The 27,868-nt window shown below is 38.4% G+C and overlaps 1 protein-coding gene across 2 annotated transcripts in view; it reads left to right on the forward strand.

Annotated features, from left to right (window-relative positions):
* Positions 1–27,868, forward strand: part of LOC132121259 (cGMP-dependent protein kinase 1) — a 195,978-nt gene that overhangs the window by 112,232 nt on the left and 55,878 nt on the right. For both annotated transcript variants that reach the window (XM_059530483.1, XM_059530481.1), the window contains exons 4-7: positions 2,821–2,926; positions 4,809–4,872; positions 26,620–26,697; positions 27,529–27,623. In XM_059530483.1, coding sequence (XP_059386466.1) covers positions 2,821–2,926; positions 4,809–4,872; positions 26,620–26,697; positions 27,529–27,623 — 343 coding nt within the window. The remainder of the gene's footprint in view (positions 1–2,820; positions 2,927–4,808; positions 4,873–26,619; positions 26,698–27,528; positions 27,624–27,868) is intronic.

The raw sequence follows: 27,868 nt of genomic DNA on the forward strand, positions 1-27,868 counted from the left end.
GTCTTTGGTTCTTTTAATTGTGATGACTCTGGCTCACATTTAATTAAAAAAAAACACCAGTTCACAATTTGAGTTGAATTACTGAAATAAATGAACTTTTCCACGACATTCATATTTATTGAGAAGCTCCTGTATATGATATTTGGTAATCATTTTTGCTTATGTTCATTTAGTTATTAAGTTATTCATTTTGTGTATAAAATATGCCTGTGATACAGTGCATTTACATTTGATTATTTTATTAAATAGTTTATTTATATTTAATATAAATTAATATTATAATCTTTATAAAAATACGCTGTTTTAACTAATTAAACATTCTCATTCATATGGGCATACACACACACACACACACACACACACATATACATATGTGTGTGTGTATATATATATATATATATATATATATATATACACACACAAAAATTTGATTTACAAATTCATGGACAGTTTGCTAAAACTGATTCAGTGAAATTATGTTTTTATTCTAACGTACAAATCTCAAAATGTCAATATTCTTGACTTTTATATCATGAACAAAATCACCAAGTCCTAATGGTTATTTAATAACTATAAAGAAGTATGTGAATTTGTAAGGTTGTTACAAAACCCAGACTTTTTTGGACTTGCAGAATTCCTGTCCTATACAATAAATCCATCAAAACCGGTCAAGACTTAATGGGTTTAAAAGTACAGTATTAAAACAAAACACTAATTTAGAAGCTAGATAACGGTTTCTACATGAGTTAAGGTGTATTAAAGTGGACATTGGTTGCTCTGCAAAATGATCAGAGAGTGTGAATTTTGTTTTGAAAATGGTCTTGTGAAGTGTTTCTTGTCAAGCGTCATTTGCACTCGCTCAATTAGGATGCAAGTGTTGCGTGCTCATAAACGCGATCCTGGTAAATGAGGCCTTATTGAAAGGGAAACACTTTTACTGCTATTTCATATGATTGCATGGGTTTGCATCCGTAGATGTGCCATCATTTCGGTCCTTCAAGCAATAAAGCAATTTTAGTATATTGTTCTTCAGATGCATTGCAGATCTTTACAGTGATTGGGTAATAATATAGTTTTTGGCTGTGATTGGAATAGCATAACAATATGCTATCTTAATACTTTCTAATACTCACTTGCATAATTTATTGTTCAAAAATGTGAACACTAGAGTCTGTAGAGGACATATAAGGCTTATAATGTGGTCCCATGAGTGAGCTGTAAACAACATAGCTGTTCTGAAAGAATTTCATGCTAATATCTAACTTAGACCTGTCAGATTTTGAGGCCCCAAATTGGCCTTTTCATTATATATATAAAAAAAGACAAAAAGGGGCCAATCGCCCCTCCTGAAGGCACGTCTTAGAGGGCAAGTAATATATTGGTGCTGTCTTGGAGCATTCCCAGACTGCAAAATCAAGTGGGCTGAAACTAAGTCAGTGACAATGACTTTAAAAGTTGCTTAAGGTTTTAGGTTTGGGTAGACATCATGGGGAACGTGAGGTTCTTCAAATCATTTTGCAAATGGACTGCGGTTTCTTAATGAATTCAGACGGAAGTGAATTACTTTCTTTTTATGAAAAGGATGTTAATTATTTTATTCACCCAATTTTTATAAATAATTAGGACAATTTAAGATTAAGGTGTCACACTTACTGTGTTGGTAAACACACATACAGTAGATGATGAAGATGAAGATAAACAGGCTTTAATAATCCACAGATAGGTAAATCCACACAGAGGGAAGATTTTTAACACAGGTAACATCGAAAGGACCCGACAAACTCACACTGAACAGACAGGAACTTTAATACAAACTAAAGGACACTCCAAACTAAGATAATGACTAGACACACCTGAACTGTACGTATGCCGAAATCAAATCAAAAACCATGACAACAAGACGGTGATAACGGTGCAAACTAACTGTGACATAAAGTTCATTTAAATTATAAACTATTGTAGTTTTTAATTTATATTTATATTTTCAGTTTTAATTGTAGTTAAAGTTTTATTGTTTTTGTCATTTTTGTATTTATATATATATATATGTATATATATATTTTTTTTCTTTTTTTTTTAGCTGAATCGCTGAAATAAAAACGTTTTATATTTTATTTTGAGTTACTGTTTATATTAAAAGTTTTTTAATTGTTTCAATTCTTGTTTCAGTAACAGTTTAATGAATTATAATAGCCCTATATAGTATACTATGTGTATTAAGAGTCTTTTTAATAAATGTATTAAATTACATTCATTTTAATTGTGGAATAGGTGGAGCTACCAAAGTCGTAAGATTAATTAAACATACATTTTTATTTAAATGCTTTTACTTAGGCATCGAAACAAATTCAGTGGATTTATTTTTACATTTAATTCATAATTAATTTAATTCAGATTGGACATTATGTCAAGTGATTAACAATGTTTGTTTTGAGAAATGATTGTATGTGACAATATGATTTATGTGAGCACTGAAGATAGCAATGCGCTGAAACGTTTGCTGGTGTCCATTCTGTTTTTAACCCACAGGCACTTTGCACCTTTTTGCACGATGCAATTTGAAAAATTAAATATTTTTTTGTAGACTTCCAGTCTTGAGTGGATCAGTGTGCGGCTAGCCACTCCTCTTGTTCATTGTGAGCAAAACACCACAATTTCTCTTCTAATGATATGTCGACAGTGATATTGTTAGCGCATATTTTTATACATAATATATTATGTTATTGTAGATAAGCAGATAAAGATAAAAAGATAGGTTTAGCTAGATAATTGTGTGTGTGGGTATTATTCACTTATTTTTATTCACATTTTGTTCTCTAGCCCTCACAAATGTGAAGTTATGGGCCATTGACCGCCAGTGTTTCCAGACCATCATGATGAGGACCGGACTCATCAAGCATGCAGAGTACATGGAGTTTCTGAAGAGGTGGGCTGCTTCTCCTTTCCTTTCTGTTTATTCTTCCTAACCCCTGATGGAAGAGGTCTGTCCCTCACTAGTATGCAATAAAAGAAAAAAATTTTCTTCATCAATGAATAATTCAGAACTGAATGGTTACACAATCACAGATAACTCAGGCTTTACACTCGCTGTCCGTTGCTGTGTATCGTTAATCTCCCGGGTTAGGAGTTTTGATTGTAATATTTTGGAAGGTGAAATGGCATATTACTCTCAAATATTTCTAATCAACTCTCGTTATATTTCAGTGGTTTTTCTAAGGAAAGTGAAATGTGTGTTGGTTAGACACAGACAGAGGACACATAATGATTAGAGTGCTGTAGCTTTCGGTAGATTCTCTCTGTTAGTTTAAATCTAATTCATCTCCTTCCACTCACTTAGTCGGAAAATCCATGAGCTATTTATAAATAGCTTTGTTTTATTAGAATATTCTTATTTTTATTAATTAATATGGATTAGTCTACAGTCCACCATAAAAATGCATTCACACTCTTGTTCTCTCCCAATAATTTTGCCAATTTTATCATCTGGGCAAAAAACATAAATCTGACTGCATCGAAATGTAACGCAAACTTAGAAATGCAATAAACCATGTGATTCAATGCATCGTTTATGTACAAATGGTGAAGGATGAGTTGTGGGAAATCTCTAACCTGAAATATAAGCAATAGTAATAGCAATAGCAAGCACCTAATACAGTAAACTGTGGTCTAAAAAAGACAACAACTTTATGGTTTCATGCGTAATGAATTATTGAATCCTTGAATGAAGAGGTCAGGGTATGTTTGATTTTTTTAAAACAATCATTCAATCATGGACACCAAAGCTTCTGGTGACACAAAACAGTATCATTTTGCAATACGATTCTCAAAGAAAATTACCTTTCCCCAGAGGCCCCAAACCAGCATTACTGGAAAACACAGGATGTTGATGTCAAGGAATGGAAAGAACTTGGCTTTTGAAGGAAACGTAAGATGCCTATGAGCTGCATGGAGCAGTGAGAGAAGAAGTGTTGCATTCAGAATCAAAATACTGTTGTCCTCATGGACAATGTGACTGCAGAAATAGATGTAATTTGTGCTGTAAGGTTTTAGGTATTCAGAAGTCCATATTCACTCATGAATATGAACTATAGAAGTGCATTTTGTTTGCTCCAACTACTGTAAGAGCTATATTTATGGCACATTAAAAGTCTAATAAATTTTTGCACATATTTACCCTTTATGTTCTAACACTATATAGTCAATTTCATCATCATCTTTCATCATGACAATGAACATTTCAAGTGTCAGAGGCAAAAGTTAACCTAGGTAGACAAAATTTTTTAAAATAAATAAGAATAATAATTGTGTGCTAGAAGAATCAGTTTTGATTTTATGTTGACTTTAATGTCCCCTAGCTAATTTAAATCTGGAAAACCATACATTTTTAATTTGGAGATTTCTTTGATTCTACTGAGAGACAACTGAGAGATTTTCCAGTAAAGTTATTTCTGGTTGACTGGTTTTCTTAGCTATTTAAAATGATTGGCAGCCCTTTTTTTATGAAACCCCATGAGAAGTCCACCCACACCTCAACCTGAGACATTATTTCTGAGACTGCAAAAGTGTGCTGGTCTTCTTTTTTTTTTTTTTGCAATTGCAATTGCAATGTTCATTTACCAGCTTTGATAGATTTTCATGAATTTCTGATATTACTAAATTTGTTTAATAAGACTCACATACTTTTCTTTTGCAGCCCATTCTTTTGAAACGAACACTCGGTTGTTTTTCTGCTGGTCAGATATGATACGGAAACAGCTTGATTTGTTGGCTTACAAAACCTTAAACTTTCTCTTCATCTTTTTTCACAGCGTTCCAACATTCCAAGGCCTTCCAGAAGAAATACTTAGCAAGCTAGCTGATGTGCTGGAGGAGGTAATTCACTGAACTGTGTTGAATAAAACATTGTGTATTATCTCAAAGGAGCCTGTTAACTCATAGTTCTTTACAACAACAAATGTATGCTCCATATTCTATTAAACATTGGGCTGTCATTCATTAAATATCACAAGGCAAAGGTTTTGATCAAAAAGGTTATTTATTTAAAAGGTCTTATTTTGTAAAAGGTCTTAATAAAGTTTTAGATATATATACCCTAGTAAAAAGTAATACATTTTTTGTCATACTAAGTATAGTTCAAATCTATTAATATATTTATTGACATATAACTCATATAACTAAAACAAAATTAAAATTATAATTAAACTTTATTTGGCATACTACTTGTGCACAATGCACATTAATATTAACTCTTAAATGTGTTTAATGTCACTTTTAAAGAGGACTGTCTGATCTTTGAATAATATTGTTTTTTAAATGCTAAATATTTAAAGTGCACCTGAAGTATACTTGCAATAGTTCCACTTTAGCAAAATCAGATATACAAAGAATAGCTTTAATTGACTTCAACATTACTTCCGCAAAATTAAAATGCATTAAGCACAAAATTTGGCAATTTAGCAAACTTTAGGGAATACCAAGTTTAGTTTACTAAAAGTACAATTGCAGGGTATTTTATCGAGTATATAAATATGAAAATGTTTTTTTTTTTTTTTTTGTATACTTAGCATGAAATTAATGTATTTCAAATACATTTAAGTATATGCATTTTTCACTAGGGTATGTGTGTGTGTGTGTGTGTGTGTGTGTGTGTGTGTGTGTGTGTGTGTGTGTGTGTGTGTGTGTGTGTGCTACAGACCAAATGGAGAAAACAAACTATTTTATTTAATTGTTCATTTTCATAATGTTGGGAAAGTAATGGAATTAACAGAGTAGCCTTGGGACATCCTTGTTAATTAAGATTGCATCAATGAATTAAAACTGCTTTGTTTTTGTTTTTTGTTTTTTGCTTGAAGGCCATTCATAACTTCATATGCTTGTGTTTACAATGCAGCTGTTGGTGCCCTAATATAATACACATCATCACAACCATTTTCTCAGTGTTTCCCAGTGCATTACAATAAGTAATTAGTGCTTGCAAGCAAATCCCTCTTTTTTATAAATTTTTTTGTTCATAATTTATTCAGTATGAAACCACAACAACAGTCGTAGATGTACTGTTTAATCTTTTTTAACTCTGCATATACTGTATATCAGTGGCGGCTCCTGACAATTCTCTCAGGGGGGGGGGGGGGGGGGGGGGTTGGGGGGGCAAATGTTTGCTCGATTAATGAGGATAGGTTACCCATTCAATTGATAAATTAACGGCTTGTTAAAGATGTAAAAGGGGACTGAATTACTATAGTATTAATTTAAAAATAATCTGACATTAGGAATCAATCTCTTGTTCTCCTTATGTTTCTATATGTGTGTTAACACAATTAAGCAGCAAATTCAGACTTACGTCAGGATGTGGTTTTTCCACATTTTTATTTCGATTTCAGTTTAATAAGAAATAATTGAAGTCACGTAAATCACTGTTTACACAGCTAACTTATATTACACTGCTCATTTATATCACATTCCTCACTTACATTTACACTGCTTATTTAAATTATTCACTTATATTACACTGCTCCCTACTATCCATATGCATCTTTGCTCTTTCGTGTTTTTTCACCTTCTCCGAGAGATGATGAATGTCGGTGACAACTGTAGTTATCCATGCGATGTCCGTCACGCTCTTGCGATGGAACAGCTACTTCGCAGCCTATTAGCCTTTTTCTCCGCTCATACCACGTCCTCGAAAATCCTCGTTTATATGACTTTCCGCCCTTTGTAGATACTTGTTTGATGTTTAAATTTCATCTTGGTTGTCCTAATTCTTTAATTGCCTATTTATCCTTATTGCTACGACGAATGAATGGTATTTCTTTCAATGACATGATATAATTAATCTGCGCCGAGGTAACGTTCGCCGTGATGTTGATCAAGTTCAGCTGACACATTTGATAAAGATATTAAAGTAGTTTTTCATTTTTTTCTTGTTGTTAAAATTCAAAATAGTTTTTAAATATTATTGGATGTCACTGTTCCAACCAGTTAAAGTTACGCACGATGACGAAAGCACGTTAGGGCGAGATAGCAGAGGGAGGGCTAAGAGCCGTGACGTAGATGCTAAATGCCTAGTTTAGGATTGTAGTTTAGGTTAGGGAAATCGAAAATGACAGCGGACACAGAGACAGGGGATGCTATTCACTCTGTTGTGGAAAATATTCCCGGCATTTTCCAACTGAAGCCTGAACAGGAAGAGTGTTTGTTTCACATTTTGAATGGAGGTGATGTTGTGGCCCTACTCCCAAGTACCGACAGGTTTTGGGAAAATATAAAATTTATCAACTGTTACCGATTGTTAGTGAAAAATTGGGGAGGCCAAAGTCCGGCAAGGCGATAACTGTGATTGTGAACTGCCATGTTCCCTCCGGTATTTCGCTTGATGGTTTTGTTTTCGCAGGATTCCTGTGTTTACAGAGGAAGTTCGAGGCGGCTGAGCCGGCGAATAACACATGTCATAACCAAACATAATGTGATTGGCTTACTGGTAACCCCAGTAAGCGCCCCCGCCCCCCCCCCCCACAAGAAAGAAAACGTCTCTGGTTAGTATCCTAACCTCGGTTCCCTGAGAGGCGGGAACGAGACATTACGTCAGCTAAGACGTATATGGGAACTCCTCCCTTCTCCACTTTCGCTGAAAACTTATTTGCCGCTGAAAACTAACGCCAGCTGGTGGCAGCTGGCCAATTGACGTGAAGCATGCAAATACTGACAGCTTCGTGGGCAGTATAAATTGCATGGGCGCGAAAATTACGTCAGAATCACGACTGAATGCTAGCACAGCTGATCAAACAGCATCCACGCCGGCTAACGTAATGTCTCGTTCCCACCTATCAGGGAACCGAGGTTACGATAGTAACCGGAGACGTTCCCTTCTCGAGGCGGTAACGCAACATTACGTCCGCTAAGACGTATATGGGAACTGTATAAAATCCCGCCATGAGAGCAGTGAAGATAAGCCCTGAACGGGGTCAATCACACCCACACATAAGCATTTACATTTACATTTAATCATTTAGCAGACGCTTTTATCCAAAGCGACTTACAAATGAGAACAATAGAAGCAGTCAGGTCAACAAGAGAACAACAACAGTATACAAGTGCCATGACAAGTCTCAGTTAGTCTAGTATAGAACGCATAGGTAGGTTTTTTTTTTTTTTTTTTTTTTTTTTTTTTTTTTTTTTAATTAAAAGACAAGAAAAGGAAAAGTGCTAGTGTTAGCTCGTTAAGTGCAGGCGAAAAAGATGAGTCTTTAGCTGTTTCTTGAAAATGAGTAAAGACTCAGCTGTACGAATTGAGATTGGGAGGTCATTCCACCAGCTGGGCACAGTCCAGGAAAACGTCCGTGAGAGTGATTTTGAACGTCTTTGGGATGGTACCACAAGGCGTCGATCACTTGCAGAGCGCAAACTTCTGGAGGGCACATAAGATTTAACCAATGAGTTTAGGTAAGTTGGTGCCGTGCCAGTGGTCGTCTTGTAGGCTAGCATCAGTACCTTGAATTTGATGTGAGCAGCTACTGGTAGCCAGTGTAACCTGATGAGGAGAGGAGTAACGTGAGCTTTTTTTGGCTCATTGAAGACAACCCTCGCTGCTGCATTCTGGATCAATTGCAGAGGCTTGACAGTACATGCAGGAAGGCCCGCCAGGAGAGCATTACAATAGTCCAGTCTGGAGAGAACAAGAGCTTCGACAAGAAGTTGGGTTGCTTGCTCTGACAGGAAGGGTCTAATCTTCCTAATGTTGTATAAGGCAAACCTGCAGGACCGGGTAGTTGTAGCAATGTGGTCTGTGAAGCTTAACTGATGATCCATCACAACTCCTAGGTTTCTAGCTGTCCTCGAAGGAGTAATGGTTGATGAGCCCAGCTGTATAGAGAAGTTGTGATGAAGCAATGGGTTAGCTGGAATCACCAGGAGTTCGGTCTTCGTAAGGTTAAGCTGAAGGTGATGGTCATTCATCCAGCTAGAGATGTCACTCAGACAGGCTGAAATGCAAGCAGCTACCTTCGGGTCATCTGGTTGGAATGAGAGGTAGAGTTGGGTGTCATCAGCGTAGCAGTGATAAGAAAAGCCATGCTTCTGAATGACAGATCCTAATGATGTCATGTAGATGGAGAAGAGAAGTGGTCCAAGTACTGAGCCTTGAGGAACCCCAGTAGCAAGGTGGTGTGACTTTGAAACATCACCCCTCCAAGACACACTGAAGGATCTGTCAGAGAGGTAGGACTTAACCCACAGGAGTGCTGTTCCAGAGATGCCCATCTTTCTGAGGGTGGACAGGAGAATCTGGTGATTAACAGTGTCAAAAGCAGCAGAAAGGTCCAGCAAGATGAGTACCGAGGATTTTGAAGCTGCTCTTGCTAGTCGCAGGGCTTCAGTAACCGAGAGCAGAGCAGTCTCAGTTGAGTGGCCACTTTTGAAGCCAGATTGGTTGCTGTCCAGGAGGTTGTTCTGTACAAGGAACATAGAAAACTGGTTGAACACAGCTCGCTCAAGTGTCTTTGCAATGAATGGAAGAAGGGATACCGGTCTGTAGTTTTCAAGAAGCGCTGGATTTAGAGATGGTTTCTTGAGCAGTGGGCTTACCCGAGCCTGCTTGAATGCTGAGGGAAATGTTCCAGAGTGAAGAGAGGAGTTGATAACGTGAGTAAGCGAAGGTATGACTGAAGAAGAGATCGCTTGAAGGAGGTGAGTGGGGATCGGATCAAGTGGACAAGTAGTAGGATGATTGGACAGGAGAAGTTTGGAGACGTCCATCTCTGAGAGTGGGGAGAAGGAGGAGAAAGAGTGTGCGTCGGTCATTGTGAAGTTGTCCTCAGTCTGCGGTGTTGAGGATTGGCCGCTGATGGATCTTGTCTTATTTGTGAAGAAAACTGCAAAGTCGTCCGCTGTAAGAGTCGATGGAGGAGGTGGTGGCGGCGGATTAAGAAGAGAAGAGAAGGTCTTGAAGAGTGTCCGAGCGTCACAACAGCTGTTAATTTTGTTGTGGTAGTAGGATGTTTTAGCCGTGAAGACATTTGCAGAGAAGGAAGAGAGGAGAGACTGATACACACTGAGGTCTGTAGAGTTTCTTGATTTATGCCATTTCCTCTCTGCAGCCCTGAGTTTAGAGCGATGTTCACTGAGAACCTCAGACAGCCAGGGGGCAGATGGGGCAGTGCGTGCTGGTCTAGACAACAGTGGGCAAAAGTAGTCCAAGCAAGATGTTAAAGTGGAGCAAAGGGTGTCCGTAGCGCTGTTCGTGTCCAGAGCAGAGAACTGAGAGAGTGCAGGAAGCGAGGATGAAACCACAGAAGATAGGCGAGATGGAGAGAGTGAGCGTTAGTTCCGTCGAAACTTCAGGAGTAAGTGCTAGGTTAGCAGTAATGAGGAAGTGGTCTGAGGTGTGCAGTGGAGCAACTGAAGAATTGTCCACAGAGCAAAAGCGAGTGTAGATGAGGTCCAGTTGGTTGCCTAATTTGTGAGTCGCTGTAGTAGACACTAGCTTGAGATCAAATGAGGAGAGCAGAGTTTTGAAGTCAGCAGCCTGGGGTTTATCTAGGTGGATGTTGAAGTCACCAAGCAGTACCAGAGGAGTACCATCTTCAGGAAAGTTTGATAGCAGCACATCCAACTCCTCCAAGAAGTTTCCCAATTGACCTGGGGGACGATAAATGACCACAAAGTGGATTTTAACAGGGTGGGTTACAGTAATGGCATGTGATTCAAATGAACCAGTACCTGTAGGTGATGGCTGAAGATCAAATTTCCATTCTTTTGATATAAGCAAGAAAGTTCTAGCCAATGGCCATGTCGCTAAGAGTGCTTCGCATCTGATAGGCGGAACTAGACCACTGAGAAATCTGCTCCGACCCTAACGAAATTTGCATATCTTCATGCAATAAACGTGAAGCCTGCCCTAAACAGGGCAGACACAACACAAAAAGCACTCAAGCATGAGAGTTAAACACAGAGTCGACAGCTTTGCAATGACAACTGCATAAACCGTATAAACTATAACACAGAGTTAGCAGCCATGGTAACTACTGTATAGCTGGTTATAACAGAATGAATAAAACTTAACTCACCGAAAGTACATGTGACGCTACAAAGGGTACATCCAGCTCGTAAAACCTGGCGAATGTGTTCTGGGAAGACCAGCCAGCAGCAAGACATAAATCCTGGATAGACATACCTCTAGCCCAGGCCCAGGAGGAAGCAATTGCCCTCACAGAATGAGCTTTGATGTTGAGGGGACAATCCTTCCCCTGGCATTTGTAAGCCAACGCGATAGCATCCAAAATCCAGTGAGAAAGTCTCTGTTTTGAAACCGCAGCGGACACAGCGGACACGTTAGCCCTACGGCCACCGTAGCCACTGATGGTTTGTTTTGACCAGGGCCCCGCCCCCGCGAGGCTAGAAGCACTGGCGGGAGGGCGGCCCGCGGCGGGCATTGTATGGTGTTGGCACTCTCGCGCCCTCGAGAGGCCATTATAATCATGGGTTGTGGCTCTGCGCTGCTCTGAGACAGGACGAGTGACACAGTGTTGGGTGCACGAGGAAGAGAAAGCTCTTTTTGTGAAAAGATACAGGTTTTTATTGTGGAACTCACACAAACAGCATTTAAACACAAATTGCGATTGTCGCCAAAAGGAACATGGGGGATACGAAGCTCTTGAACATGGTGCTTGGGGGCGGGGCATCCAGTGCACTCTCTCTTCCTTTTCAGCGGCCCGTCAGGAAGACGGCTTGGTAGCCGAGGATGACGCGCTGGCTCTCTCGCAGCGCGGGCTCCTCTTCTGACTCTGATGTCTCTTTCCCGGCCCTGACCACTGCTTGTTTTGTCCGAAACGGGCGTTCGGTTCGGGGCGGGGCGCCAGCCGGTTCTTGGGCCTGGATGAAGACTGGAGTGAGCGACGAGGCATCACGTGCCAACTGTATTAGTAGAATCATAGCCATAGGCAACTGTCTAGCTACAATTATAATGTGTAAATAATAACATTTAATTACAATTTAGTTATTTACTTTTATATTTTATGATATAATAAAATAATATTTTATTTTATTTTATTTTTTTATTTTTATTTTTATTTTATTTTGACCCCTATAGTAGGTGTTTCTTTTTTACTTTCATAATCATTTGGAAAGGGGACACAACAATACAATTCTGCTTAGGGCACATTTGGCCAGCAGCAGCCCTGCATACATTAACATCCCTAGTGACCCTCTCATGGGACACTGCACTCATTCACAAAAGTAATTTTTTTTTTTTGCATTTGCTTAAAAGCCCTACTGGTTATTAAATTTTTTCATTTGTGTGCTGTTCTGACGTGCGTATTTTTATTTTATAATTTTTTTTTTTCTGAGCACATGACACGAAAAGGAAAAACCCTTCAAACTGTGCCTGATTACTGAACTAAGTTATGTTTTGTGTTAATATTGTCAAAAAACGCAAGGTTTATGTATAGCCTCAGCTGGTTATGTCTAAAATAAAAGAAACAGATGCATGTCTGTATATTAGATGCGTGCAGGTCTTAAAGGGACAGTACTGATTTAAATACAGTATTTGTATTTGTTTTATTTGTTCATAAATACTACTGTACGTGAAAATCAAACACTGTTTATTTTTATTTGTGTTTTATGTGTATTTGTAATGTGTTTCTTTGTTCTATATATATATATATATATATATATATTTTTTTTTTTTTTTTTTTTTTTTTTTTTTTTGACCATAACCCTCCAGCTCCGGTAAGCCTCTTATTTCTGCATGATCTCCATACAGAGATTAAAAAGAAATGAAAGATTCCGTTTTCTTCTCGGATCCATCGGTTTCGGCATGAAAATAATCTGCCGACATCGAGGTGATGCGCGAGGTGATAAATATTTTTTATCTGTGAAAATTTTTTCTTTCTGCAGGGGAAACATCCTCTCTTAATCTCCCTCCTTGCCATTTAAGCCCCTTCAGAAAATCATCTCGCTTAAATGGCAAGGCATACGCAGTAGCAGGTCAGGCTGTGGCTTTATTACAGCACAATGCTGGTGCTTCAAGCATATCAGACTGATCTGCTAAGAGGGGCCTTTTATCTTATCAGGTAGCTGAGCTGCGCCACACCATGGATCTCTCTCCGTGCTACCAAGCAGGCCGCCTCTGCCATGGGCAGGACTATGGCAGCCATGGTGGCAGCGGAGAGACATCTGTGGATGAACCTGGCAGACATCGGGAGGAAAGAAAATGCTTTCTTCTCGATGCTCAGGTTTCGCCTTCTGAGCGGTATTTCCGTTGAGACTGCAATTTGAGAAGTTCAGGGAGACGAAGGCGCACTCTGCTGCTTTCAGATCCTTCGTTCCTCGAAGGTCCAGGTCTGAGCCCGAACAACATAGGGGTCCTGGCCTGTCTCGATCTGAGGATCAAAGACGGGCACAGAAGGCTAGTGTCGCAACTCGCGCTCCTCCCCCACCTGCGGGCAGGGGTTAGAGGAATCGTGGTTTATGAGGAGGTAAGCAGAACCTAAGGGGTATGATCTAGATGAGGTAACGTTCTCGTCCGAATCAGAGTGATACCGAGGTATCTACTCATTCCCTTTGGGGATTTTAAACCCTCTGGAGTCTAAGAGGTTAATCAGGAAAAATAGCCTCATAATGGGTATATGCGTTAATCGACTTCAGAGGGTTAACTTCTGCTTTTATCCTCCCCTTCCTAATTCCCCTGTAACCACCAGCTCTCCACCTGATCGAGGTTAGGTGGAGACCTCTCGCATAACAGTCTCCTATGCTGGATCTATAATGTTTTTATGGTTCTATGTTCATAGCAACCACCTGACTGATGGTCCAGACTAAAAGGAGGCACCCCTTGAGCGGGGCTCCAGCGCAGGAGGGTGGGTGAGTAAATGTAACCCTCTCTGTATATACTTATGTGTATTTAATTGCTGGTGGTTACGTGTCTACTAATAAACTCTGTGAGTTTCCTTTGCAGTGCTCAGTTACAGTGTTTACTAAACACTCGCCAGCACCAGCCATCCGGCTTTATGTTCCGGTATTAGGCGGCTGAGATCACAGGTTTCTGAGGGAGCCTCCTTGATCATCAGGCCTGGGACAGCATTGCAGGGAATTTCATGGATGTCCGGCCAGGTCACCCCGAGGGGTCTCCTGGCCGCTTAGGGGTGCTGTCGCATCTAGCGGGAAGTGGAGGTGGCAGTTACAGAAGTCTTCTTATATATGCTGCCTCAGGTGATGCTCCCCTCGCCCGAGGTTTGTAAAATTGAGCTTGCCTCTCCCATGAGATTCAGCGCCTCTGCGATGCTTAGGAACCTTAAAGTACACACGCTAAGCTTTGTGTACTTTCTCAAAACCACATGGTGGTCAGTGTGCACGTGAACACTTTGCGCACTTTCTAAAAATCCACAAGTGGTAAGTTTGCACGCAAGACTCTGCAAACTTTCTGAAATCTTGTACGATAAGTGTTACACGCTCCGCTTTGTTTCCTTTCTTGAGATGATTAGACCTTGGTTCCTTGGGCTCCATTCAGCCAGTGTGTATTTGTTTATACACCTCAAGCATCGCTTCCCTCAACATGAGGGGCTATTTGGGTGATTCTCGTGGTAACTTCGCAGCGCTCCCCTTTTTCCCAAAAAAAAGGGTCGCCTATGAGCGCACTACTCTGAGCTCGGGGTTCTCCTCTCATATGAGACTGAGTTCTCTGTTTTTTCCCCAGAGTGCTCCAGTATTGTTTCCACAGATCGAGTTGATGACTCTCAATCATACTGTTTTGAGATGCAACATTCCATCTATGAGCTGCTCTACCAGAGTGCCACGAGAGCCCCTCCTTAGAACAGTATTTGAAAATCCATGCTATGGTAAGTGTGCACGTGAAGTCTTTGCACACTTTCTGAAATCCACACTGTGGTAAGTTTGTACGCTAGTGTAATGATTTAAACCTTAATAATCATCAGGAAGAAGGAGGCGTGAACCGGCGGACAATCAAATAACATTTTAATAATACAAAATAAACACAAAACAGCGCACCAGCCCCTCACGGACGACTGGTGCGCTCAAATAAAAACCAAAACACAACTAAAAGCCCAGGCCTGGTCCTTTCTCATCCTTCACTGTCGTCGCTCCAGTTTTATATCCTTCCTCCGCTCCCTCACGGACGGCAGCCGCCCCTCCATATCTTGGGCGGCCGGCAGCGAGCTCGCCCATCCCCGGCAACTCACTCCAGCCCACCGCCTCGAGTGTCCATGGCGGCACACTCCTCGCCTCCTCGATGGCACCGCGGATTCACCACAGCGGCGAGGGATCTTCAGCAACGCGTCCCTCCTTCTCCCGGGTTTCTGCACCACTGTAATGATTTAAACCTTAATAATCATCGGAAAGAAGGAGGCGGGAACCGGCGGACAATCAAATAACATTTTAATAATACAAAATAAACACAAAACAAATAAAAACCAAAACACAACTAAAAGCCCAGGCCTGGTCCTCTCTCGTCCTTCACTGTCGTCGCTCCAGTTTTATATCCTTCCATCTCCTCCGTGGGCCTCGAGACCGGCGGGTCGAACAGGTGTAGTTCATCTCCAATCACTCCACCGGCCTCACTCCCACGTCCCTCGGCCCCGCCCCACTCGTCACAGCTAGTAATCTGCTTTCTTTCTAAAATCCTATATGGTGAGGGCTTCGTGCGGTTGCTTTGTGCCCTTTCTTGAGTTGGTAAAAGCCCCGTTCATCTTGGGCGCCACTCCACCTATGTATCCTCGGATACCTATCTAAATAGGGTGTTGCTACTATAGAACTGTCGAGACAGCGCATTCAGCAAGCTTATGCGTAAGCTAGCGGTAGCCCCTGTGTGACAGGCAAGACTTGGTAGAAATGCTAGGTTCTTAGCCGTATCCCTTTAAAGGAATCTTTCCTAATTCCAAGCCTTCAGCTCTACCCTGGGCCGAGGCCCTAACAATTAAGTTGGGTTTGTAGCTTAGGCCTTTTGGCCGTAAGGGGTACTGTCACAGACAGCCGTCTAATGTCCCAGGGGTAACTCCCATGGAAATGGTAGAGTTGGTACTTAGTGCTCGCCATGATTCTGGCATGCACTCCCCTCAGCATGGCGGCGTGGGTATACTGTTCCCCAAAGCGCCCCCTAGAGGACGCAGTGTCTCGTTCCCTACTCAGGGAACTATGGTTACATACGTAACCTGAGACAGGTTTTCACAAAAACTATAAGTTTTATAAAATGATAAACTTCACATTTAAGCATTTAAACCACTTTTTTAAAGAAAATGTAGTTAATGTAGTTAAAGTATCAATTATTATATTAATTTAAACAATTCTTATCAATAAATTATATGAATTAAATAACATATACATATATTTTACTGTCTCCTTAATTGTTTACAATTTTATGATCTTCTTGTCAATCCACCAATTCACATTTAAAACTTTGTTCGTAGCGTAAAAACATGGATTGATTTTCACATTGGTCTGAATAGAAACCGCAGACTAGCTGATTAAAAATGCACATTTATTCTCTACCAGCAGGAGGTGCTTTCAGAACAGCAGATATAATGTGGTTTCCCTGGTAACGGAAGTACACAAACCAGCAACTGACTTTGAAACATGCAGCACACATATTTATTCAATGAAATCATAGCCTTTTGAAGTGTAATCGTCACATTAAGCCATATCTGCCTTTCTGTCCTCAAATTTAAGACCTCCTGAAATCATAAGACTTTCTTATACAATTTAAGACTTTTTATGGCCTTAAATTTGATGCAACTAAATGTTAGACTTTTTATGGACATTCCAACTTTTCTAATTTTTTCACTTTCACTCTCTGAAAGTTTCATCTGTCTGTGCCCCGCTCTCTTCTGTCTTCACTGCTATGCTGTATGTCTGGACGAGCAACAGTTAACTCAGAGCTGCCAACCTGTATGCATTTTGCGTAACAGCTATGCATTTTGACCTCAAAGTACGCTGGTACGATTTACTGTATCACTCTAAACTATGCAAAAATCTAGTGACGCATCTGTTGAAGCGCAGTATTCAAAACAAGCAATAGAAAAAAAATGAATAGTTCAACCAATCAGAGTGTTTTTTTTTTTTGGGGGGGGGGGGGTACATTTAAATAAGTTCTACATTTTATTTCTAGTTTAAAGTTTCAGTTCAAAGTGGCTCGCGCTTGCCCCGTCAGATGCTCTGACAGAAAGGCTGCGTGTCAGGCTGACAGAGATGTGCTGTTTAATGTGTTGGAGATGTGCTGTTTTCCTTATTGCACAACTTAAGGAACCTTCACAGGTATATTCTCCCATCTGTAAATGTAAAAAAAAATTCCATTTCGTATCAGAAGTGCATGAGGTTTTGCTTTGTGATTCACCGCTAAACTCCACAGACTTAATTTAGAACAAGCGCCGCCATCCGCATGTGCGCCAAACAGACAGAGCTCAATGAAATAGGAGTGCGATAACTCTGAAATATTTGTATTTGCACAATAAATGTGAAGTAGAATTTTAAACCTACAAGTAAGTGTATTTGTATGATAGCACAAACTGTAAAGTGTAATGGGGTAATCAGTTAATCTGTGCTTTTTATAATTTTCATTTTTAGTTTAGTAACTTCTACTTTAAAAGGATTTTTTGACAACGTTAGAATGTAATGTGATTTTAACCCTTTTTTGCACATAATATGACTTCATGCTGACATTCATTTTATTTGTTTAATCCAAATCCAAATTACAGAGATATATAGGCTACCATGTATCGCAAATCATCCCAAAAATAAAGAGATATGAATTTGTGCTCATATCGCCCAATGCAATTTTCCTGCCACTGCAGTATTTCAAGATTGTAATGTTTTTATTCATTTTGCATTCAGTACAGTACAGGCCAGTCAGTCATATGACAGTCATCATTCCTCACCAGACCACTCTTATCAAGAGCCGACAGTGCAGAGTGAGTAAGGAGCTGTTCACAAAGGATGCATTGTGTTCCAAAAACATTACTATTTTCCAACTTCTCTCTGGCAGTTGGATTTAAATTGGTGCTTTTTTGCTTCTGACCTCACAAAGAACGAGTCAGAATGAGTAATTTATTGCAGCTCAGTTTCAATAAATGCATTTTGTTTATACTGGAAAGGAAGATTCAGTAGTATTCAGTTTAGTGCATCTGACTCAACATTAGACATAAGTACATAATACTATAATAGTATACTCAATGTATTACTGCAGAATCTTTTTGATGCTATGCACCTAGTGTTAATGAAAATTACTATTATAAACTTTTTCCATGACTAAGAAAAAGTGCCATCAAACCTTCTCCAGTATGATCTGTAATAAATCCAAAAACTCAACAAAACCTCTGTGCCAAAATACAAAGACTTGTATGTTATTTTAATATAAAAACATTAATATAATTTGGAATTATTAGAATTTATATAAGGAAATTCTTGGTCTACTTCTGAGAGAAGCTATTGAGTTTTACCAGTTTTTACAATGTAGAGAGTGTGTTTATCACGATGTTGCGCCGGCATCGTGATACCCCCCCCCCCCCCTTTGAATATGCGATTGTTTTTTAGTTTCACTATCACTTTCGAGATTTGTGATTGCACGTTCTCTGTTTATACTATAGAGCAGCAGTACTTACCACACATTTTACAAGATTATATGTTTGTCAGTGGTACTTGAGGATCTGCAAATCATTCCCCATCGTTCTCAGTCATCTCTCATTACACAGTGTCTACACCGGACGTGAATGTTGTCGTGTGGCGCTGAGCCGCATTAGCTAAAGTCTGTCTAATTTTGTGTCAGCACGTCATAAACAGAACGTGGCAGCAGTTTACTGTCAGGGATTTGTGGTGTCATGCCACGCTGCATCCAGTGTAGACAGCATCACTGATTATATTGAGTTCTTTTAACTGATCTATATATAATGAATATCTATTATAGATCAGTGGTTCTGTAGTATTTTTTCACGTCATACCGCTCGCATCCAGTATAGACACAGGGCTAGGGATTGCTGGTTGTTTTCTCTTATTAGGATTCACGCTTCGGGCACACCTCCCCCAATCCCCCCGCCAATGTCATCGTCCATTGCGATGTTTCACTGTAGACATCATCCGATGCCAAATTTGAAGACATCGCCCAACCCTAATTATCAGTTTAAACATTATGAAGCATAACTAACTAACTAATACAGTAATGCAACCACAGTATTAGTCAGTCCCTCCAGGATTTTGCGATTTTGCGATTGCTGAATTTATTTAATTTAAATCAAGCAAACTCCGCAATTTTCACAAAAGATCGCAAATTTTCGTAATTGCCACAAGTTTTCGTCATAATTTGGGATTAGAAGTGTCCCGTGACGTCACCGCAATGTGCATTCATCAAAGAAAGGCCTTGCGTTCTCATCAGGACCGATTTACAAGAGCTACATTGGATAAACAAACCGAAAGCGGAATGAATCCACGCTACTAATTCGTGCAGACCGTTTATCTGCTTGAGCCAGAGCCACAACACCATTATACACAACGCTGGGAGATACAGTGTGAAGAAAGCAGTCAAATTCACCACAGAATCAATAAAATCTCTGTAAAAATCTTGTGAGAAGCATTCTAATTCTGTGAAGAATTCTGTTAAACCCGATATCAGAACAAACGCCACTGATGTGGAAACCAGGAAAAACATTGTTCAGTGAACACAAATCTCCACCATCCACCGTGGATTTAACAGTAAACTACAGGGACAACTTGTGGCAGAAATGCTCTAATGTTTTTTTCGAGTGATTTTAAATGCTTCACACAACTTTTCCAAGCACTTCAATACTTTAAGTATTACCGAATTTGAAAGTTATTTTAAATGTGACTATATTTGTTCATCCTTAATAGGTTTCTCCCATGTATAAAACTAAAAGTTTAATAATAAAAGTATTCACATGCATTCTAATAAATGTCTATTTGACATCTGAAAGGAAACATCTTAGAAACGTACTGCAGATGAACAAGCACTCTTAAAAATACATCTTGCATATGTAAATGCAGACATTAGATGTCTCCAAGATGTACATGTGTGATTAGGGTGAGTGCTTTACTGTCAGGTGCTGAAGCCACCTTCTGTAGAACTTAATGGCACTAGTGCTGGTGTTGTCAAACGTTAGTCTGGAAGTCAGAAAAGTCATAACAGTGTTAGAAGAATGTTGTCTGTGGTATATTTTCACTGCAAAAAAAAAAAAAAAATGCAGCAAATTTTGAACAAAACCGCAGAAAAATCAGTCATCTTGATCGCACAAATCAAAAAGAAAAAAAAAATCGTGAAATCCTGGAGTGACTGATTAGTTATTATCTCCATGTCAAGACCTTCTGATCCAAGTGTGGATGTGTGGGATGCGCTGCATTGCCAAATTTCTTGGCACACTGAATATATTTTCATACGCTGCAAGCCTGATGGTGAAACTTATCGTATCATATATTTTGCAGTTCAGTGTGGAGTGGGTCAATGCAGAGAACCACTCAGCATGATGTTCCAGTTTGAAGATCCTCCAGTTTATGATTCTTTAATTGATGATTCCTGAAAGCCATTTAAAGTAGGAAATTACAGCAAATAGTTTTACATTTTTAAAAAATGAAGCCAAATGGATGCTTGATGATAATGTCCTCCTGGGAAACACAAGGGCAAAGACACGAGGTGAAATACAAACGAGACTTCCACTTTCAAGTGCCCTTTTTCAAGATGGCATTGACTTTTCACTGAAAAGTTTTCTCTTTCCACAGCATAATCATTAAGATGTTGATCAAGTCTCTAAAACTTTGAACGACTGTTTAGAAAATATATCTTTGTGATCACAGCATTTTCTTCTTTCAGGATAAAGATTATTATTTTTTTTGTGTGTGTATATATATATATTCCTTCTTTTTTTTTTAAGACACTCCAGTAGTACTCACAATATCTGTCTCACCTTTAATACAATGAGAGATGGTTCAAGTCAGGAAAGTTTTTAAAGACTTTAATGTGAACTTTAGTGAAATGTTATGTACAATAAGACACAGATTTTTTTTCCTTCAGCATCTATTAGTTTTTGACCAGACCACCTTGTCTTTATCTAGTGGCTCAAAAATAACTCCACAGACCTGGAAGTGCTAGAAAAGTGCATTCAGAGACCTTAATTATTTTTTTTAATAGATAAACAACAGAGATCATTGGCAACGTTGTGGGAAAGTTGAAAAGCTAGACACAAGACATTCATAGTGAAGTTCCCAATGTAAAAATTTTAATTTTCTTCATGGAGAAATTGAAAAAAGCAAAGAAAATGAATTGCTGATTTCCCTGTGAACAGCTACACTGTCCACAATCCCGAAGACAGATCCTCCAATCAAATAAGCCGTAAGGCTGTTACCATGGAAACAAGAATTGTACCAAAGGACCTCAGTGATCACAAACTCTCAGTGATTTAAACATACACTCTATACACTTTTAAACAACATATATATATTTACTACACTGAATAAATCTGGTATAGTACTGTCTTTTCAAACAGTTTTCTCCCAGAAGTTGCTAGGAAAAGTAGAAAGAATAAAATAGTATTTTCATGTAAAACATAAAAGACATTTCCTCTGAAAAGACATTAATTTTATAGCCTTGTGCTTTTGTCTTCTTTTCTTTCTGATTTCCACATGCTTTTTGGTTTCAAATCTAGTCTGTTTGGTTTGTGTATTAGAACTCTTTCTTCTTCTTCTTTTTTTTTCTTTTTTGAACAACAGAAAACTGAAACCAAAGCAACTTAAAAGCGGACCTCTATATTGCTCTCTGTTATCCTGCGTACAACAGTTAGCTTTGTCTGGGCTTTATCTCAGACATGTGAAGTGCTGGAGTTGGCAGAAATTCCCACACTGCACTGTTCTTCTTGGAGCAACATGGGTCAGAAAGTCAGATTATTCCATTAGATGAGTGAGGCCTTATGGTAGGAATAAAATAATGTAAAGCAAAGAGTGGAAATTGGGGAGGGTTGCAGTTAAAGTTATATAGTTAATGCTAGTTATATTGTGTGCTAATAATAATATGCTAATATTAATACTATTAATATTATTACAGTTGAAATAAGAGTTACAGACTTTGCTCACACAGGGTATATATCAACTTTCCTATTTTTGTACTTTTTAGGAATTTCCCCCCACCTTTTTAAACTTGTGTTCCCAGTCAAGAGTGACTGGCCTACAAAAATTGCTTGTAAATGTCTCATTATGCTATATTATTACCAAGAGTTGGAGTTAACTTGTTTTCTTTCAATAAGCACGTTTTGTATTTTTTATTTATTTTATTTTTTTTGGAACTGACTGATCATAGGTCTCTTTGATATGAGCTTGTGCACCTCAGTTTTTGAGTGAACATTGTCAGAATGATTCAAAATAATGCATCTTTTACTCAAAAAACGAGGTGCATAAGCTCAGGTCAAAGACCCACAACCAATCAGTTTCAAAAAACTGATTGCAAAATCTGTGCTAATAAAAGGAAAACATGCAAGATATGGTGATACTATAGAATAATAAGATATATATAAGCATTTTTTAAAGGCCAGTAATTTTTGACCAGGATCACCAAATTAAGTAAAGGATTTTCAGCACAGCACAAGGGTTAAAATCATTGGATGTTTGGCAGTCAAGTCAAATAATGTCAGGAACAAGATACAAATCACAGCTGATATTACATCCCCTTTATCCATCGCACAAAGTAGGTCACATTGAGTGCATTATAAGGTATTCCACACAGTCAAAGCTGTTACATATATATTATTGTATATTTTAGCTCATTTAGTAGGTCTTTCAAATATTTTATGCATACAGAAAATTAGCATTTTGTTTATATTGCAGCAACTATTCTTTAATGGTATATTTTAGTAAAACTCCACAGAGATGAATTGTATTGGAATGGTAAAATTCTGTAAATAAGCTTTACACTGCTAACATTTTACAATAAATAATCAAATAAAATTTACTCAAACCTTTATGCTAGAACACATTTCTGCTTTTAAACCCTCTGGAATACTTTGTGAACCTTGTGAATACCTCTGAATGCACTGTGAACTTCTGTTGTATGCACATTATTACAAATGTGTTTTTCATTTGTGCTTAAAAATGCTGGATGAGTCAGAATTATTTTCAGCAAGCCACAGATACTGTTGAGAGATGTATTTAATAATACATACTAACAGTACAAAAGAGAGTCAAATTCAATCCTGAACCTCAACATTATTACTTCCTCAAGGTGAGCTCAGCAATAGCCCTATGAACTGCACAATGCTGCAGGAGCAGCCCATTCATTCTGCTGCTAAACTGAACAACTAATGTGAACCCTCTTTTTTTCAAATCAGATCATTCAGGGTTTCTGGGCTTTAGGAACAGGGATTGATCTCTGCAATTATGAGAAATGTGTTAGGTCTTGAAAACCAGGTCATTGGGTTTAAGATGAGCTCTATGGGGAGAAATAGAGAAGAAATAATTCAGTTACAAAGGCTGCATTTATGGCATCATTTATTATCTATTAAAATGTATTATGTTAATGTTAGTTAAAAAAAATTAAATTGTTCAGTGTTCATTGTTCAGTGTTCATGTTATGTTAGTTCACAGTGCATTAATGTTCACCGAAAAAACTTTAGATTTTTAAAATGCATAAGGTTGATATTTACATTAACACTAAGTTTAAAATCAAAAGTTTAAATTTAAAGAGTTATTTATATCATTTGCATTTGAGTGCCAGTAGTTTGTATTTCCAAACATTATTTTTGCCATTAGTTGTAAAAATCAGTGAGATTTATGTACAAAATGCTTTTCAAGTTGTTGCTCTGCAATTCAATTACTTGACTAAAGAAAACTGACTGTAAAAGAAGATTTTGCATAAAACTCATTTGGGACAAAAATATTTTACATTTGCTGAAGACAATGTAAGTAGTGCTTTAAAAATTGCCATGGATGTCCTGGGTGGTTGCCAGCACATTGCTATGCGGTTGCTACAGTGTTCTGAAAGGCTTCATCACATTGCTATGCAGTTCCTATGGTGTTCTAGGTGATTCTAAGTGGTTATTTATTGACCCAAGTCAACAGATTGCATCCCAAAGCCTTTACAATATCTTGCTCTATATAATCTGAAGTCCAAGTGCTTATAATGGCTCATTTCCACTGAGTACAGTACTGTATAGTTAGGTACAGTACGATTCGGCATGGGTAACCCTGATCAGGCTTGTGTTTCCACTGCCAATAGTACCCTTACTTGGTAGGTGTGGTGTCAGAGAGTAGCGAACGAACATTTTGTTAAATGTAAGTTTTAATAAACAATAATACATTTATCTGACACTTTTATCCAAAGAAACTTACAATTGCTATATATGTCAGAGGTCGCACACCTCTGGAGCTACTAGGGGTTAAGCATCTTGCTCAGGGACACATTGGTGTCTTACAGTGGATTCGAACCTGGGTCACTCACACCAAAGGCATGTGTGTTATCCATCGCGCCAACACCACCCCACATAATAGCCATTATAAAAGTATATACTATGTACTATGTACTATGTACTATATATATATATGTACTATATATACGATGTACTATGGTAAAGTTCAAATTAAATATAGAAAGTTAAACATAACTTTGTGCTCAGCCAAAACAATATGACCAGAAACAAACAAAATATTAATGAGACCTTGAATGCCTGATAAATATAGCCAGCCCAAAACAAATTGTATCTCATGTTTAAACTACAGAGGCATCAGAGCCAGCAGCAAATGTCAGAAGGACTAGCCAAGCTAAGGCTGCTCTTGGCGGATACATGAGCACTGAGCACCTGGTGATCACCTGGAGCTCCAAAATCGGCATAGCAAATTTTCAAATAGGTGCTATCTTTGAGTTTTAAACAGTTACATTCTCACCTGAAAAACTCTTGAAATTACATTTCATGACACAATAAAGCGGGTGTTTGGGCAATGACTTTTCACAAGAACAGACAAGAACTGTTTCAGACGGACCCTTTACAATGTTGCACTTCTAAGCAGCGACTGTCTGCGAGGCGGGGTGAGGGTACACACAGCAGTGCTCTGGTGTTACGTAACGCCTATTTCACACATAGTCCGTCTGCAGTGCATATTAACGGATTACAGCTGCACGAGGTGTCAAGGAGCGGTGCTCTGCAGCAGTGCAGCGATTGTTAACGTACTGAGTCTATTTTTGCTGTGCTGCAGGCGCTGAATTAAAGTGAAAGCGCATCGTTCGCGGGAAAAATTAACATGGATTGACATGGAAACGCAGTCACATGGGTTTTTGGCTAGGTTTAAAACAAGAAAAAGAGCACTTTTAGATAAACAAGGAAAACAATATATATGTTGACTTTTATGGAAGGAGAAAAACAAAAGTTCATCAAGACCCGTGGGATTGCTTGTGATAAAGATTTAAATGCAAAATGCACGAGACTGTTTCTGTCTGTGGTGTTTTAATTTTAAATATTTTAACAAGAAAATTAGGCTAATAATCATGTTTAAATGTTTTGTTAATTGTTATATTTATTGAATTTAAACTAATGTCTGAAAGATCGTTCCTGCTCTGTGATAAAAGACTAACAATGCTGAATATATATATATATATATATATATATATATATATATATATATATATATATATATATATTATTTTTTTTTCATGATATGAAATCAAAACAATGAACAAATGTTGTGTTTGTTGACTAAACAGACGCGGATCAGTAGCGGACTGCAAACACGTCCTGTGTGAAAGCACAATGAGTCCGTGCTGCGGACTGCATATGCACCGCAGGCAGATTATGTGTGAAACAGGCGTTACAGCCAAAATGAGGAGCCTGGTCTGTTGTTTGGAGGTTTTTTGGTTTCCAAAAATCCGACATTGACCAAACATCCATTTTATGCAAGTGCTGTCGGCCTAAAATTGTCGCCAAAGGCGGCAACACGAGCAATTTGCTCCAGCACCTTAGCCACAAGCACGTCTTGGAATATCAACCAGCAGAAAATGCATTGTACACCTGATTATGCTTGAGAAAAAACCGGTATAATTAAAAAAAAAAAAAAAAAAAAAAAGTTTTTGGTCATTTTTTTGACATTTTTGGTTAAACCGCCCAGCACTACGGCATTGTACTGTACCAAACCTACCGCTCAGTGGAAATGAGGCATAAAAGTAACAACACACCCCTCCTCAAAAAGCCACCTAATTTGAGGTATCTTTAATAACTGTAGTAGAAACGAAGCTGGAAAAACTGCATACTAGTATTTAAGGTAAAGGGTTTGCTCAGATCCTTAAACATAAATATAATAATAGCAATGTTTGTCTTAGTGATTTTAAATACCATATAATTGTTTGTGTAAACAGAAATCTGCATTTAAGCACTTTTGTAGGGTTTGTTTCAGGCCTTAAAATGACTACAGTCTATAGTATAAGTTTTTCAGAGTTACATTTGCATCGGTGCCATTGTGGTTTGCCGGTAACATGAATTACTGCTATTGGGACTTCTGTTCTTGTTTTGGTGTTGAAGTGGCCTGTTGTGTGACTGAGGCACTGCCTTCGTGATGGAAAAACACTGTGAAAATTGAACTAGAAAGAAAAACAAATGACACTTTAGTAATGCTCTGTCTTTGCCTCTCTTTCTTTATCTCGTTTCACAGACTCACTACAGTGATGGAGAATACATTATTAGACAAGGTGCCAGAGGGGACACATTCTTTATCATTAGCAAGGGAAAGGTAAGATCTTTTCCACCACAGAGAGCGAATATCACAAAGGTTGTGTGCATGAACAACTTTTGAAGAAAAATGTATTTCCTGTTATCATTACTCACCCTCATTTCGTTCCGACCCTGTGTGCTGGTTTTCATTTTTTATTTAGAAGACAAAGGTCTTTAAATGGATCTTCAAAAGTTGTGAAAGATCTTCATGCAGTACTGTCACATACAACAATACAGTACCTCATTGTGACCACGTCTGTCAAGCTCCAAAAATAACAGAAACCAACATAAAAAAGTATCATAAAAGAAGTCTATTTAAGTTGTATGCTATATTCCAAATCTTTAAAATTATACAATATCTTTGTATGAAGAACTTAGTGAAATTTAAGTCATTATTCCCTAAGAATCCTCCGTTAATGAAGGAAATACTACAAACACTTTAACTGGATGAAAATAAGCTCTTATTATGTCTTACAAAGTGGTTGGTGTTGTACTGTTCATTTCAGCTGAAAACTGCAGAGAATTGTATGTATAAGGATTTTTTTTTCTCCCTCCAATGAACGTTTTAGATTTAAGAGACGTGGTCTCTATGAAATATTGTTAGGATAAGAGCTGTGTGTCGATTCTTCAAAATTCTTCCTTTCAAATGTGAATTTTTGTGTGAACTGTCCATTAATCTGAACACATTTTCAAGACTCTTTCTTCAAATAAACTCACCCTGTTGTTGCTCTGTCATTTAATATAATTAGAGTGATAACAAATGTAAATGCTAAATAATTGATATTTTAGGATCTAATCAATGGACTATTCAGTCTTCCAGTTTTTCATGACCAATAATCTGTAATTGCAGGTGAACGTTACTCGAGAAGATCCACCCAATGGAACCGCTGTCTATCTGCGGGCATTAGGTAAAGGAGACTGGTTTGGAGAAAAAGCCCTTCAAGGGTAAGAACGTTTTGCACCACTACTTATAGCTCTGTAATCGCAGCTGGCCGCTATCCATGTTTACGAAAGCAACTGTTGACATCAGTTATGCGCTTGATGGATTGTTTGCTGCAGGGTCAGCCTAATGGGCTGTAAACTGAGAAAAATCAAATGCACATCTAAACAAAGCATCTGCTTTGAGTTGTGTTCAACTTGCTGTGGGAATTCTTTTTGAAAGGAATTTGAAAGCATTTAAAGTCAACATG

This window comes from Carassius carassius, chromosome 39 (genome assembly GCF_963082965.1).
Source record: "Carassius carassius chromosome 39, fCarCar2.1, whole genome shotgun sequence".
In the NCBI taxonomy this organism is placed as follows: domain Eukaryota; kingdom Metazoa; phylum Chordata; class Actinopteri; order Cypriniformes; family Cyprinidae; genus Carassius; species Carassius carassius.